Raw genomic sequence first — 17,729 nt, forward strand, 5'->3', positions numbered from 1 at the left:
ACAGTATAATCTTCTCACAATATCATCATCCCACCACACACAGTATAATCGTCTTACAGTACCACCATCCCACCACACACAATATAATCTCACAGTACCACCATCCCACCACACACAGTTTAATCGTCTCACAGTACCACCATCCCACCACACACAATATAATCTCACAGTACCACCATCCCACCACACACAGTATAATCTTCTCACAGTACCACCATCCCACCACACACAGTATAATCTTCTCACAGTATCACCATCCCACCACACACAGTATAATCCTCGCACAGTAGCACCATCCCCCCCACACATAGTATAATCTGCTCACAGTACCACCATCCCCCAACACACAGTACAATCTTCTGACAGTATCACCATTCCACCACACACAGTATTATCTTCTCACAGTATTACCATACCACCACACACAGTGTTATCTTCTCACAGTATCACCATACCCCCACACACAGTATAATCTTCTCACAGTACCAACATTCCACCACACACAGTATAATATTCTCACAGTATCACCATTCCACCACACACAGTATAATCTCACAGTATCACTATCCCACCACACGCAGTATAAACTTCTCACAGTATCACCATCCCCCCACACACAGTATAATCTTCTCACAGTACCACCATTCCACCACACACAGTATAATCTTCTCACAGTATCACCATCCCACCACACACAGTATAATCTTCTCACAGTACCATCATCCCACCGCACACAGTATAATCTTCTCACAGTATCACCATCCCACCACACACAGTATAATCTTCTCGCAGTACCACCATACCACCACACACAGTGTAATCTTCTCACAGTACCACCATACCACCACACACAGTATAATCTCACAGTATCACCATCCCACCACACACAGTATAATCTTCTCACAATATCACCATCCCACCACACACAGTATAATCTTCCCACAGTATCACGATCCCACCACACACAGTATAATCTTCTCACAATATCACCATCCCACCACACACAGTATAATCTTCTCACAGTATCACCATCCCACCACACACAGTATAATCTTCCCACAGTATCACGATCCCACCACACACAGTATAATCTTCTCACAGTATCACCATACCCCCACACACAGTATAATCTTCTCACAGTTCCACCATCCCACCATGACCACACACAGTATAATCTTTTCACAGTATCACCATCCCACCACACACAGTATAATCTTCTCACAGTATCACCATGCCACCACACACAGTATAATCTTCTCACAGTATCACCATACCCCCACACACAGTATAATCTTCTCACAGTATCACCATACCCCCACACACAGTATAATCTCACAGTATCACCATCCCACCACACGCAGTATAATCTTCTCACAGTATCACCATCCCACCACACAAAGTATAATCTTCTCACAGTACCACCATACCCCCACACACAGTATAATCCTCACACAGTAGCACCATCCCCCACACATAGTATAATCTTCTCACAGTACCACCATCCTCCCACACACAGTACAATCTTCTCACAGTATCACCATCCCACCACACACAGTATAATCTCACAGTATCACCATCCCACCACACAGAGTATATTCTCATAGTACCTCCATCCCACCACACAGAGTATAATCTTCTCATAGTACTGCCATACCCCATCACACAGTGTAAAGTTCTTACAGTACCTCCATCTCACCACACATGGTATAATCTTCTCATAGTACCGCCATACCTCCACACACAGTATAATCTTCTCACAGTGCTGTCATACCCCCACACACAGTATAATCTTCTCACAGTGCTGTCATACCCCCACACACAGTATAATCTCACAGTACCGCCATACCCCCACACACAGTATAATGTTCTTACAGTACCGCCATACCCCCACGCACAGTATAATGTTCTTACAGTACCGCCATACCCCCACGCACAGTATAATGTTCCTACAGTACCTCCAAAAATAAAATTAGAGATGAGCGAATATGTTCGGAAAATGATCGCCAAACATAAATTCGAATGAATATGGTACATTCTGATTCATGATTGGTAAAATGAGGATTTTCTTAACATCGGAAAAAGTCAGTAACATTCAGTAAAATATATAATAAAACCTGGTAATACATGTGCCACGTTTAGTAAAATCACAGCCACCAATGTGGGAAGCTGGGGTACAAATTCTGGCTCTGCCCTGTTTGACATAATATACCAGTAGTGGCCCATAACACTATGGTGCCTACCTCAATAATCATGAGAGTGTCTTAAACAAAAAGAGTCATGCCAGCTGGGACGTTGCCCAGATTACCAAGGTCCGCGTCAGATGTCGAGGAACCAGGACAATCTGATGATAAATGGGCTACTGGACCAAGCCATTCATGGACAAGGCAAGAGAACCTGGATCTGATGAAATGCTACTATAACAGCAGACCAAATGAGAAAGAATCTATGAAGCGTATGAGGAAATTCTGTGTGGATACAAGACCTGCATGTCCACTAACTGAGAAACAGCTAGTCACCCAACATTTCAATGTCATACAACTATCAGAAATACAGAAGAGTGTAAAGATCATGGTTAAGACCAAGCTGGACAAAGGCCTGACCCCAACTGAAGAGACTGCTAAACAAAGGCTTACAGCACTCGCTGCAAGACTAGGGAGATACACTAGAGAAGCTGAGGCCAAGAAGATAAATGCCCTGTTCTCCAAAGAACCATCCAAAGTGTACTCCCAACTACAGAGGAACAGCACAATGGCAGCAACTCCACCAATAGCAGTGATTGAACAATACTGGAGGAACATATGGGAGAAGGAAAAAACACAACACCATTGCATTGTGACTGCAAGATCTGAGAATGAAACATAGCCACCACCTAGAGCAAGAACCAATTACCATTAAAGAAGCAGACATCCATCAGCGGGTCAAGAACATGAAGAGTTGGACAGCACCTGGCCCAGACATGATCCTCACCTACTGGCTAAAGAAATTAATAGCGGTACATGAACGCATGGTGAAGCAGGCCACCACCCAGTTTGGCTAACAGAAGAACAGTGCTGATCATGAAGGATCCTAACAAAGGAACAGTTCCATCCACCTACTGCCCAGTAACCTGCCTAACAGCAACATGGAAACTTCTGTCAAGCATTATAGCCACCAAGCTACAGAACCATATAAACCAGTACATGAATCCAGCTCAGAAAGGTATTGGGACTTACACCAGAGGCTCTAAGCCCCAGCTCCTAGTAGATAGAGCAGTCGCTCAAGACTCAAGATCCAGACAGACCAATCTCAGCACAGCCTGGATTGACTACAAGAAAGCCTATGACTCAATGCCACACATGGACCAGTGAATGCTTGGCTCTCAACAATGTCAACAAATTAAGAACCTTCCTCCAAAACTCAATGGGGCTATGGAGAACAACATTATAAGTCAACTCAAGACAACTAGCTCAAGTGACCGTCCAATGCGGCATATACCAAGGTGATGCACTGTCCCCATTGCTGCTTTGCATAGGCTTGAAGCCCCTCAGTCAGATAATTACAGAGTCTGGCTATGGATACAAGTTCAAGAGTGGAAGCACCATCAGCCACCTCCTCTACATGGATGACATCAAGCTGTATGCGAAAAATGAACGAGACATCAATTCACTGATCCAACTGACAAGGAACTACAGAGAAGACATCGGGATGTCCTTCGGAGTGGAGAAATGCGGCCGGTTGGTAATAAACAGAGGCAAGGTAGTCAAGACTGATGGAGTGGAATTATCAGCAGGGCACATAGCAGATATCCAGACATGCTACAAGTACCTCGGCATCTCACAGGGATACGGTAACCATGATGAGGAGGCAAGGAAAGCAGCAATATCCATATACCATCAAAGGGTAAGACGGGTCTTGAAGAGCCAGCTCAATGGGAAGAATAAAATCCGTGCCATCAATATATACTCACTGGCTAACTGCAGAGTCAGGAGATATGATTCTGCCAAATATATATATATATATAGATAAATCAAGAAAAAAGGGCAGCACTACCAAAATAATATAGTAGGTGCAAAACCTATTCAACAGTGTCCAAACAGCCAAATTATCAAAAGGAAAAAAATAGGCAGCACTCAAATTAAATGTGAAAACAGTGGATACGTTACTGATCCTCAGGTGGCAACGGTTCAACGGTAACCCGTCTTTGTCAAGCCGTTTTCCTTTAGATATATAGATAGAGATTTTTTTTCTTTACGTTGGAGGGTCCAATTCCAGCTATTGCTGTGGGATCTGTGATTTCTATCTACTCCACTGTGTACAGGATAATAGAGTATAATAAAGTAGTTATGGACGTGATGTAACTAACATTGTGCAGTGACTCTGCTTTCCATATAGTGACGGATATTTCTTGTTGCTGAAACTGTGATCTTTTTTTTCCACTTTAAACCTTTTTTAAACCCCTCTGATCAGTGCGATCATACAACATACAAGCCTCTAATGGCTCCGGTGATGCCCTGTACTGCTGTAGTGCCGTGTATCATCACTGCCTGTCAGTGTAATACTAACGGCCCCATACACATGAGATCAGAGTTGGCTGAACGGTCATTTGGCAGACGGCTATCTCTCCCGACTGCCCCATACACACAAATATTCCAGCTTTCCTGTGGTCTGTATGAGAGAGTCGCCTCCAGACTCCTCTAGCAGAGGATTATCTACAGGAAGAACACACGGATTATCCTCTGAAATTCAGGATGCCAGATCCTTCTCTGCCCTGACATCATCTGTCGGGAGGCCCCCAAATACATTATATGGTCGGCCAAACCCCCCGAAATCAGTGCTTTCATGGAGCTTTAGTCTAATGTGTATGGGGGCGTTATAAGGTAACTTATTGGACGCTGCCTCTGGCCCGACCTAATAGACCTTCGTACATTGCAGCCCAGACACCATTATTAGGCATGTAAGTATAGTAGTAACTAGGCCGCCTCATACTATCGAGTACTTGGAGGCGGGGAGCATTCAGCCAAACTGTCACACCTTCTTAGACGTCATGTTTGCTTTTCACATCAGCAAGTGGATTCTTATGATGCTACATCAGCTCATCTTCTCATTCAGGTCTCTACAATATCGGATCCTCTCAGTGAAGATCTTCTATAGAAGAGAATTTTCCTGATTTACCCATCAAAGATGGATATGGACAGAGACAAGATGGCGGAGAGGATATTACACCTCACCCTAGAGATCCTCTTCCGGCTTACTGGAGAGGTGAGAGATTCTGATGACGTCACATTGCATCATTTATATCTATGGGAATAACACATTGTTAGGTGCTGAGTTTCCCCCACTGTACAGGGGGAATCTCAAGCCATGTCCTCTGCGGTCTCCCATTCCTCTGCAGCTGCAGAGATTCCTGCTCAGCAGAGGCATCGGTCCAGGCGTCTTTCCCAGGATGATGCTAGGCATCTGGTTGCTCCTTCTGGCTCTGCTATAACTCCATGCTTGAGTCAGCAGCAAGTAGACACTTCTGGGACTAAGTCCTGTCTTTTGGGTACTTATCATGCCTATGGGACGACCTCACATTGGAGGTCGGAGGTCACATGCGCAGGTCCCGTTCCTGCTCGGATTTGTCCACTACTGGGAAGGTCCTGGAAGGACACCGCTATAAAAGAGTCACATGGCCACTCGGCCATATGCTAGTATAGACTCTTGTGCCTTATGGTGTGCATGATGACGGATGCTTTTTACTTCGAATGACTCATGAAACCCCTACCCTTGATTGTGTATGTTGTTAGGGTCTAGTGGTTGAAGTCAGGTCTGTCAGTGGCTAAGCTATATGCCACAGTGCATCCCAGTCCTCTGCACTTGCTAGCTTCCAACTGTGCCTCTCTGCTTAGGGCACTGTCCTACTGCGCCAGGTAGCAGTAACCGCCAGTGCGGCGCCGTGCGCAAAGCTATCGCTTTCCTCCCTACTCTGGGTGGTTAGTGGCTTCCGCCAGACTGGTGCAGTGCACTCTGGTGCGTTATTTCTCATTTGGTCTCTTGCTGGCTCTGCTACAGTGGCACCGAGCGCTAGAGGGGCTCTAATCCCATGTCCTTGGGGCGGAGTCCTGTGTTTGTATACTAGTGCTCATCCGGCCAAGCCCTGTGAGTTTAACAGGCTTCGGCACCTACATTGTGCGGTTCTGTGAATCAACAGCCCTCGTGTGTCTCTTTATTACTTGCCATATAGTCACCGCCATTACTGCGCAGCTGGTTTCCATCTCTGCACGGTGACCCCGGTGTTATGATTGAGTCACCGTAGGAGGCAAAAACAGAAATGCTAGCTAAGTCCAGAAAACCAAAGAGGTTGGCAGCTATCGGATTGCAGACCCCTGATCCTATCCACAACAACTAACAGTAGCCATGGGGGGTTCCTACGATGCCCTAGACCCCTCGATCACAGCCGGAGAATTAAATAGGCCTAAAGAAAGAAAGGGGAAATCTAAACTGCCCCAGAGCAGACCCCAAAGCAATAGGCAGCCCCCAACATATAATGACGGTGAAGCAAGATGAAATCACTAACACAGACAGAAAGATAGACTGAGCAAAGACAGGGCCCAAGCTAACTAGATAGGAAAGTACAGGAAGGCTGCTGTCTGCAATCCGTGAAAAACCCTATGAAAATAAGAGCCAACAGACTGACAGTAAAAAAGGCCCTGAAGACGCTAGGCTTCAAAAAAGCTATGTCAGTACTCAGGAATATTCTGAAGACAGAGCAACAGGCAAAAGGAGATTCAGCTCACCCCAGCAGGGAATGGCAGAATCCAGAAAAGCAAGGAAAACAAAAACAAAACACAAATGCTAACAGGCAAAGCAGAAAACTTAGCTTTAGAGGAGCAGGAATCAGACTGGTGTCCTAGAAGTCCACAGAGAAATCACCCGCAGGGCAGAAGGGTGTCGGCAGCCTTATATCCAGTCCGTGACTCCACTCAGCCAGTCATCCTCATTAGGCTCAGGTGCCTGATAATCAGGCTCATTACCTTCCTTTACCAGAATAGGGAGTTCACCAGACCTCAGTGACGAAGGGGAAAATGAACTCACAACAGTACCTCCCCCTTGAGGAGGGGTCACCGAACCCTCAACCACGCCACCAGGGCGATCAGGGTGAGCCCGATGAAAGGCACGCACCAATTTTTTGGCATGAATGTCAGAGGCAGAGACCCAGGAATTATCCTCCTGACCATAACCCTTCCACTTAACCAAATACTGGAGTCTCCGTCTAGCCAAACGGGAATACAGTATTTTCTCTACCTCATATTTCATGTTACCTTCAACCAATACAGGGTCTGGAGGTGCCACCCCAGGAACAACTGGTTCAACAAACCTCTTCAACAAGGACTTATGGAACACACTATGGATTTTAAATGTGATAGGAAGAGCCAATCGAAAAGAGACCGGATTAATAATCTCCAAAATCTTGTAAGGTCCAATAAATCTAGGCTTAAACTTAGGAGAAGCCACCTTCATAGCAATATTTTTTGATGATAACCACACCATATCACCAATCTTAAACTGGGGACCAATGGTCCTATGTCGATTGGAAAACCGCTGGGCCTTTTCCTGGGAGAGAGATAACTTATCCACCACTTGGTCCCAGATCTGGTGCATTCTCTCCACCACAGTGTCAACACCTGGGCAGGCAGAAGGCTCCACCTGCCCTGAAGAAAATCGAGGATGAAACCCAAAGTTACAAAGAAAAGGTGACATCAAAGTGGCAGAACTAGCTCTATTATTTAAAGCAAATTCGGCCAAGGGCAAAAATGAAACCCAATCATCCTGATCAGCGGAAATAAAACATCTCAAATACGACTCCAAGGTCTGGTTTGTTCTCTCTGTCTGCCCATTGGTCTGAGGGTGAAAAGCAGAGGAGAAGGACAACTGAATTCCCAGCTTGGAACAGAAAGTCCTTCAAAATCTAGACACAAACTGAACTCCTCTGTCAGATACAATGTTCTCAGGAATCCGGTGTAAGCGATCCACCTGTTGCAAAAACAGGGGCACCAACTCAGAGGAAGATGGCAACTTAGGGAGTGGTACAAGATGAACCATCTTAGAGAACCTATCACAAATCACCCAAATAACAGTCATTCTTTGAGAGACCGGCATATCAGAGATGAAATCCATTGAAATATGGGTCCATGGCCTCCTGGGGACCAGCAAAGGCATCAACAACCCACTAGAGCGAGAACAAGATTTAGACCGGGAGCAAGTCCCACAGGACTGCACAAAATTCCTGACATCATGAGACAAGGTGGGCCACCAAAAAGAGCGACTCACCAGATCTCTAGTACCAAAAATACCTGGATGACCAGCCAATACAGAGCAATGAACTTCAGACATCACTCTCTTCTTCCACTGGTCAGGAACATACAACTTTCCACTGGGACAACGCTCACGTTTGTCCTCCTGGAACTCTTGCAGAGCAAGTCTCAAATCGGGCGAGATGGCAGAAAGAACTACCCCTTCGCCTAAGATGGTAGCAGGCTTGGTCACCACAGGAGAATCAGCAAAGAAACTCCTAGAGAGGGCGTCTGCCTTGACATTCTTAGTTCCAGGAAGAAAAGAAACCACAAAATCAAAACGTGTAAAAAACAAGGCCCACCTAGCCTGTCTAGGGTTCAAGCGTTTAGCCGACTCTAGGTAAATCAAATTCTTGTGGTCAGTGAGGACCACAACTTGATGTTTAGCTCCCTCCAACCAATGTCTCCACTCCTCAAATGCCCATTTCATGGCCAACAGTTCCCGATTCCCCACATCATAGTTACGTTCAGATGGAGAGAACTTTCGGGAAAAGAAAGCACAGGGATTCATTTTAGATGTTACAGGATCCTTTTGGGACAAAACAGCTCCTGCACCAATCTCAGAAGCATCCACCTCTACCTGGAACGGGAGTGAGACATCAGGTTGCCGCAAAACCGGGGCGGAGGTAAATCTTCGCTTCAGCTCCTGAAAGGAAGCAACAGCCTCCGGAGACCAATTCAACACATCAGCACCCTTCTTAGTCAGATCAGTCAATGACTTGGCAATACTAGAAAATTTTGCTATAAATTTCCGATAAAAATTAGCAAAACCCAAAAACTTCTGGAGGGCCTTCAAAGAAGTGGGCTGAACCCAATCATAAATGGCCTGTACCTTGGCCGGGTCCATTTCAATAGTTGACGGAGACAAAATAAATCCCAAAAATGAAATCCTCTGTACTCCAAAAAGGCATTTCAATCCTTTGACATACAGGGAATTCTCCCTCAAGATCCGGAACACAGTCCGAACATGTTCCACATGAGAATCCCAATCCCTGGAGAAGATCAAAATATCATCCAGATAGATAATCAAAAATTTATCGACAAAGTCTCGGAAAATATCGTTCATGAAGCACTGGAAGACAGAAGGGGCATTAGTGAGCCCAAAAGGCATCACCAGGTACTCAAAATGTCCCTCCGGAGTATTAAACGCTGTCTTCCATTCATCCCCCTGCTTAATCCGGATAAGATTATACGCCCCCCTGAGGTCAAGCTTGGTAAACCAGCAAGCACCTCTAACTCTAGAGAATAGATCCGAAATCAGGGGTAACGGATACTGATATTTAATAGTAATTTTATTGAGGGCACGATAATCAATACAAGGCCTTAAAGAACCATCCTTTTTGGCCACAAAAATAAAAACCGGCACCTAAGGGTGAAGAGGATGGTCTAATATGACCCTTCTCCAACGCCTCCTTAATATAGGACTGCATAGCCTCGTGCTTGGGTACAGATAAATTGAAGAGCCGACCCTTGGGAAATTTACACCCCGGGCTTAGTTCGATTGCACAGTCATAACTCCTATGAGGAGGCAAAGACGCAGACTCATTCTCACTAAATACATCATAAAAGTCCGCCAAATAGTCAGGAACATCATGCGACTGAGGAGAGGTGGAAAAAACCGGAGCCTCACTAAAGGCACACCGACAACCCCAACTCACCACAGACACAGATTTCCAATCCAAAACTGGATTATGAATTTGCAACCAGGGAAACCCCAGAACAACGGCATCATACAGACCATGCAACACCAAAAATCTGCAATTTTCTTGATGGTCTGGGGCGACCCGCATGACCACCTGGGTCCAAAACTGAGGTTTATTTTTAGCCAAAGGAGTAGCATCAATCCCCCTCAAAGGGATAGGCGTCTGCAGAGGTGTCATCGGAAATCCACAACGTTTAGCAAAATCCAAGTCCATTAGGTTTAGCGCTGCAGATCAGAGTAATTGCCAGAAGAAATTTAGGTTGAACACCACCAACAGAAAACGTGTGTGCAAAGCGTTTCTCTCGTTTAGGACAAACAGAAATAATATGCGAGGCATCTCCACAGAAAAAACACAGCTTATTACGCCTTCTGAACTCCTGACTTTGCGCCTTAGACAAAACTCTATCACATTGCATAGGTTCAGACGTCTGTTCAACACCTCTCGTGCAATCCTGCGTTCACGTAAACGCCGATCAACCTGAATGGCTAATGACATAGAATCGTCCAGACCAGAGGGAACAGGAAATCCCACCATAGTATCTTTTATGGCTTCTGACAAACCCTTCCAAAAGAGAGCAGCCAAGGCATTATCATTCCAGGTAGTAAGGACCGCCCACTTTCGGAACTTTTGACAGTACAACTCTGCAGAATCTCGACCCTGGTTCAATGCCAACAGGGTCTTTTCAGCTTGATCAATAGCATTAGGTTCGTCATACAACAACCCTAAAGCTTGAAAGAATGCGTTCTTATTAGTCAGAATAGGATCATCTGGTTTCAAAGAAAACGCCCAATCCTGGGGATCGCCACGCAGCAAAGAGATGACAATTTTAACCTGCTGCGTGGAGCTCACTGACGAGTTAGGCTTCAAGGCAAAAAATAATTTACAATTATTTTTGAAACTCAAAAATTTAGATCGATCCCCAAAAAATACATCAGGTGTAGGGATCTTTGGTTCAACAGCATGCGAACGAGCAAGGTAGGGGGAAATTCCCCGCACTTCCGCAGCGAGTTGCTCCACACGATCAGACAATTGCTTTATCTCCATTGAGAGAAAAAAAATTTCCCCCTACGGCCTCAGAGATATAGAGGAAAGAATATACACACACTTTTTTTTTTTTTTTAAACACAATTCTTTCCTGCTATTGAGTACCCTAGGATCTGCGGTATGGCGGGTGATTCTGTTATGATTGAGTCACCGTAGGAGGCAAAAACAGAAATGCTAGCTAAGTCCAGAAAACCAGAGAGGTTGGCAGCTATCGGATTGCAGACCCCTGATCCTATCCACAACAACTAACAGTAGCCGTGGGGGGTTCCTACGATGCCCTAGACCCCTCGATCACAGCCGGAGAATTAAATAGGCCTAAAGAAAGAAAGGGGAAATCTAAACTGCCCCAGAGCAGACCCCAAAGCAATAGGCAGCCCCCAACATATAATGACGGTGAAGCAAGATGAAAACACTAACACAGACAGAAAGATAGACTGAGCAAAGACGGGGCCCAAACTACCTACATAGGAAAGGACAGGAAGGCTGCTGTCTGCAATCCGTGAAAAACCCTATGAAAATAAGAGCCAACAGACTGACAGTAAAAAAGGCCCTGAAGACGCTAGGCTTCAAAAAGCTATGTCAGTACTCAGGAATATTCTGAAGACAGAGCAACAGGCAAAAGGAGATTCAGCTCACCCCAGCAGGGAATGGCAGAATCCAGAAAAGCAAGGAAAACAAAAACAAAACACAAATGCTAACAGGCAAAGCAGAAAACTTAGCTTTAGAGGAGCAGGAATCAGACTGGTGTCCTAGAAGTCCACAGAGAAATCACCCGCAGGGCAGAAGGGTGTCGGCAGCCTTATATCCAGTCCGTGACTCCACTCAGCCAGTCATCCTCATTAGGCTCAGGTGCCTGATAACCAGGCTCATTACCTTCCTTTACCAGAATAGGGAGTTCACCAGACCTCAGTGACGAAGGGGAAAATGAACTCACAACACCCCGGGCTGTTAACGCACCTCATACCACCATACCGGTCCGCCAGCCCTTAACATAGATGGGCAGAACTAGAGAGGTGAGGACTCTGGAAATATATGTAGTGAGATTTATTAATGTGTCTCTCCATTACCAGGATTACACAGTGGTGAAGAAGACCTCTAGTGATCGCTGTCAGGACCCTGTGCCTGAGGGATGTGGAAGACCCCTGAGCCCAATCACGGAGCCTCCACCTCTCCCCCTGATCCATGAGGACATCAATGACCAGAATATCCTAGAACTCATCTACAAGATGATTGAGCTGCTGAGTGGAGAGGTGACACTGCTGGGAATGCTGGGACATTATACAGTAACACTATGAAGGGTTCGGGGGGATGACGGTATCATTGTATGTGTCAGGTTCCTATAAGGTGTCAGGATGTCGCTGTCTATTTCTCCATGGAGGAGTGGGAGTATTTAGAAGGACACAGAGACCTGTGCAAGGACATCATAATGGAGGTTCCCCAGCCCCTCACATCACCAGGTAATAGACAGGACTAAATACACACGGCCTATAATTATCTGTATGTAGAGAATGAATTCAGTCCCTGTATGTGTTTCCTCCAGATCTATCCAGTAAGAGGACAACACCAGAGAGATGTCCCCATCCTCTTCTTCTACAGGACTGTACACAAGAAGATCCCAGTGCTCCTCAGGATCATCAGGTAGATGGATAGAAGGTGTCAGGAGATCTCCCCTATGATGTGTAGACGGCTGTGAAGGTCTTGTGCTCAGTCTTGTTTTATCCACCAGTATTATATGTTTTATACTTGTGTAATGAGAACGGTGGAGATGGCAGGATTAGAGCTGATCATAGATGGGACTTCTCCATCTGTCTGTGACTTTTACAATATTTGTTTCAGGGTGAAGATCTGACCCATATTAAAACTACAGAGACATATGTGAGGGGTGATGAGTGGTGTAAAGAGGAGATTCCCACATATGACTACCCAGGTGAGTAGTAACAACTAAATGCAGAGAAGTCACAGATTCTTCTCAGTCACCGGCTGTGGCTGCTTTATCGGTGGTGTAGTCCAGCCGTATTACCATGATCACCATTTTGCCTCTAGACCACAACATTCTCCTCCACCCAAAACTGTTCAAATGACTTTGGACATCGAAAGCCCTTTTCTATAGAACTTACAACCTGGAGGATCCACCTACCTCCTGGTATTAGTGTGAGGGTGATCCCTTAAAGCAAGATTTATATGATACCGTTACCTGCTCAGATCTATAAACTACAAAGCCAAATAACAGCGTACGTAGAATGTGCTGACAGTGTTCAGAAGGGAAGGAGCGCCATTTAGCTATTTGAATAAAGATCTAGCTGGAATAGTTTGCAGGCACAATTAGTCATGAGCTAGTATACTCGTTGCTCGGGTGTCCTCCAAGTATTTTGGCGTACTCGGAGATTTAGTTTTCGACATCTCAGCTGCATGATTTGTGACTTGTAGACAGGACAAATACATGTGGGAATTTCCTAACAAACAGGCATTACCAGATGTATTCAAGCTGTCTAGCAGTCGCATATCATGCAGCTGAGACGACAAAAACTAAATCTCCGAGCACACCAAAATACTCGGAGGACATCCGAGCAATGAGTATACGCGATCATCAAAAGATATCCACCATGAACATGCTTGGCACTATCTTTTCTGCTTTCCATATCCCAAGGATTGCCTTCCTCATCGCCCTTTAACACCGTTACATGGACCTACACTTACACTGGGACCCCTAGGCTTGGCCCATGGTGTTACCTGCTTTTCTGTGGTATTAGAGGGCAAGAAGAATAGTCAGGTAGCTGGGTCAGACCCAGAAGGACAGAATACAGAAACAGAAGACACAAGAGTAGTCAGTAAATGGGCCACGGTCACAGCAGAATACAAATACACAAACCAGGAGCTGAGGACTGAACCAGAGGAGAACAATGCTGTATCTGGCAGATTCCGGCCATGTGCTTTGAGCTTTAGTAGGGTGTTGTACTTTCCAATTGGCTGAAGTAGGGAGCAGATTACTCCAGCTGGACAGCAGGACCAGATCCCAGATTAGATTAGACACACCATATGCAGAAGCCCTAATATAACTAAATGACAGAATAGTCAATATCCCCATATAGTGATTCAATTTTATAAATTAATTCACTGAGGGTTATAATCTATACACATGTGGTCAAAATTGTTAGTACCCCTCGTTTAATGACAGAAAAACCCACAATGGTCACAGAAATGACTTGAATCTGACAAAAGTAATAATAAATTAAAAATCTATGAAAATGAACAAATGAAAGTCAGACATTGCTTTTCCACCATGCTTCTACAGAATTTAAAAAAAAAAATAAAATACATGAAATAGGCCTGGACAGAAATGATGGTACCCCTGAAAATAATGTGACAAAAGGGACATGTTACATCATGGTGTGTCCACTAATTTGCATCACAGGTGTCTACAATCCTGGAATCAGTGAGTGGCCTTTATAGAGGAGGCTACAGATCCTCCCTGTGCTGTTTGGTGACATGGTGTGTATCACACTCAACATGGACCAAAGGAAGCGAAGGAAAGAGATGTCTCAGGAGATTAGAAAGAAAATTATAGACAAACATGTTACAGGTAAAAGTTATAAGACCATCTCCAAGCAGCTAATGTTCCTTTGACTACAGTTGCACATATTATTCAGAAATTTAATATCCATGGGACTGTAGCCAACATCCCTGGACGTGACCGCAGGAGGAAAATTGATGACAAATCAAAGAGACGGATAATACGAATGGTAACAAAAGAGCCCAGAAAAACTCCTAAACATATTAAAGGTGAACTTCAAGCTCAAGGAACATCAATTTCACATTGCACCATCCGTCATTGTATGAGCCAAAGTGGACTTCATGGGAGACGACCAAGGAGGACACAATTGTTGAAAATAATCATAAAAAAGCCAGACTGGAATTTGTCAAACTACATGTTGACAAGCCACAAAGCTTCTGGGAGAATGTCCTATGGACAAAAATGGAACTTTTTGGCAAAGCACATCAGCTCTATGTTCTCAGACGGAAAAATGAAGCATATCACAAAAAGAAGACTGTCCCTACTGTGAAACAAGGAGGAGGCTCTGTTATGTTCTGGGGCTGCTTTGCTGCATGTGGCACAGGGTTTCTAGAATGTGTGCAGGGAACAATGAAATCTCAAGACTGTCAAGGGATTCTATAGAGAAATGTGCTGCTCAGTGTCAGAAAGCTTGGTCTCAGTCGCAGGTCATGGGTCTTGCAACAGGATAACAACACAAAACAGACAGCTAAAAACATGCAAGAATGGCTAAGAGGAAAACAATGGACTATTCTGAAGTGGCCTTCTATGAGCCCAGACCTAAATCCTATTGAGCATCTTTGGAAAGAGCTGAAACATGCCGTCTGGAAAAGGCAACCTTCAAACATGAGACAGTTGCTCTTGAGGAGTGGTCCAAAATACCTGTTGAGAGGTGCAGAAGTCTCCTTGGCAGTTACAGAAATTGTTTGATTGCAGTGATTGCCTCAAAAGGCTGTGCAACAAAATATTTTAGTTAAGGGAACCATCATTTCTGTCCAGGCCTATTTCATGAGTTTTATTTTTTAAATTCTGTGGAAGCATGGCTGAAAAGCAATGTCTGACTTTCATTTGTTCATTTTGATAGATTTTTGATTTATTTATTACTTTTGTCAGATTCAAGTTATTTCTGTGACCATTGTGGGTTTTTCTGTCATCAAACGAGGGGTACCAACAATTTTGACCACGTGTGTAGGAGTGAATATTTTGACTCCACAGCAACTTTCCGGAAATTAACACACAGTGGATGTTGGAGAGTGAAAATTACACATTTGCCATTTTCTTACCCAGCACATAGTGCCCAGATTGTGCTCCAGGAGACACACACCACAAATTAAGTGGGTTCTTCTCACTATAATATTGCTAAATACAGGGATCCCAAATGTTGTTTGCGCACACTGCAAGACTCCGAAGTGAGAGCGGATTTTGCTGGATTGGTTTATGGCAACCTTGTTGATTTTCAATAGCCTTTGAGCCACTAATAGTGTGGGAAACTCTGTTTTTCCACTGACAGATGATGGACCTGAGTGGGATCTTGTTTTTTGTGATATGAGAATTGGTATTATTTTCGCCTACACAACATTGATTGGTTTCTTTTTATTCAATATTTGGGAGGCAGAATGAACAAACAGTTGAACACCGCACACTACTGGTTCATCCAACAAGGTTTTCTATTAGACTGTGAACTGTCATTGTCTTGGTAAATAAATAAAGTTTTTTTACATAGCTTGCTATTTTTATGGACAGTGTAAGTAGAAATGTTCAAAAATATAAAACTCGGATATTTTATTAAAAATAATAATTGCTTTTTATCTTAGCAGATGACTGTAACAGTAGATTAGAGGGACAGCTGACATCTTCAATTTTTAAATCCGAAGATCTTGAGATCCTACAAGATACAACTGAAGTGATTACTATTACTCTAGATATGCCATCATCCATTCAGAGCAAAGATCTGTCATCTGATCTTATGAAACAGGTCCCATCTTCTGATTCATTACTGACTACTAAGGAAAATCAAAGTCACAAAAGAGGCAATAAAAAACAAACTGCTGCTAAAGGAAAGAAGTCATTTTCATGTTCAGACTGTGGGAAATATTTTACATGGAAATCACATTTTGTTAACCACATGAGAATTCACACAGGGGAGAAGCCTTTTTCCTGTTCAAAATGTGAGAAATGTTTTGCACGTAAATCACATTTTGTTACTCACCACAGAACGCACACAGGGGAGAAGCCTTTTTCTTGTTCAGAATGTGGGAAATGTTTTAACCAGAAATCACATTTTGTTAATCACCAGAGAACTCACACAGGGGAGAAGCCTTTTTCCTGTTCAGAATGTGGGAAATGTTTTAGCAATAAATCAGATTGTGTTAATCACCATAGAACTCACACAGGGGAGAAGCCTTATTCTTGTTCAGAATGTGGGAAATGTTTTGCACGTAAATCACATTTTGTTACTCACCAGAGAACTCACACAGGGGAGAAGCCTTTTTCCTGTTCAGAATGTGGGAAATGTTTTAACCAGAAATCACATTTTGTTACTCACCAGAGAGCTCACAAAGGGGAGAAGCCTTTTTCCTGTTCAGAATGTGGGAAATGTTTTAACAATAAATCAGATTGTGTTAAGCACCAGAGAATCCACACAGGAGAGAAGCCTTTTTCCTGTTCAGAATGTGGGAAATGTTTTAACAATAAATCAAATTGTGTTAAGCACCAGAGAATCCACACAGGAGAGAAGCCATATTCATGTTCAGAATGTGGGAAATGTTTTAAATGGAAAATAAGTCTTGATAGCCATCAAAGAACCCACACAGGAGAGAAGCCTTTTTCCTGTTAATGTGGGAAATGTTTTAACCAGAAAGTGCTTCTTGTTAGGCATCAGAGCAGTCACATAGAGGAGAAGCTTTTTTCATTTTCTTAATGTGGGAAATGTTTTACTTGGAAATGAACTGTTAATAAACATCAGAGATGTCACATAGGGGAGAAGCCTTTTTTGTGTTCATAGTGTTGGAATAGTTTTAACCAAAACTGAATCTTCTTAAATGGGTTGTCTCTTGTCATTCCTCATGTTTGCTGACAAAAGTATAAAACTAAACTTTATTCCAAATGTAAAACTATACC

General features: G+C 43.9%; 3 protein-coding genes across 4 annotated transcripts in view; 1 reads left to right on the forward strand and 2 right to left on the reverse strand.

Moving 5' to 3' along the window:
* LOC141075744 (uncharacterized) overlaps window positions 1-17,729 on the reverse strand; it is a 559,419-nt gene that overhangs the window by 195,861 nt on the left and 345,829 nt on the right. The window lies entirely within an intron of this gene.
* The window catches only part of LOC141075743 (uncharacterized), a 230,131-nt gene that overhangs the window by 132,024 nt on the left and 80,378 nt on the right, over window positions 1-17,729 (reverse strand). The window lies entirely within an intron of this gene.
* Window positions 5,093-17,582, forward strand: LOC141075738 (uncharacterized). 2 transcript variants are annotated; one of them, XM_073562886.1, is made up of 6 exons: window positions 5,093-5,238; window positions 12,130-12,309; window positions 12,393-12,516; window positions 12,600-12,697; window positions 12,896-12,986; window positions 16,424-17,582. In XM_073562886.1, exons 1-6 carry the CDS (start codon window positions 5,161-5,163, stop codon window positions 17,443-17,445), a joined length of 1,593 nt encoding a protein of 530 aa, XP_073418987.1. In that variant the 5' UTR covers window positions 5,093-5,160; the 3' UTR covers window positions 17,446-17,582. The 2 variants fall into 2 exon arrangements, with proteins under 2 accessions (XP_073418987.1, XP_073418988.1); XM_073562887.1 differs by having other exon boundaries at window positions 16,427-17,582.

This window comes from Dendrobates tinctorius, unplaced genomic scaffold (genome assembly GCF_039654945.1).
Source record: "Dendrobates tinctorius isolate UK_male_01 unplaced genomic scaffold, ASM3965494v1 ptg000368l, whole genome shotgun sequence".
Classification (NCBI taxonomy): domain Eukaryota; kingdom Metazoa; phylum Chordata; class Amphibia; order Anura; family Dendrobatidae; genus Dendrobates; species Dendrobates tinctorius.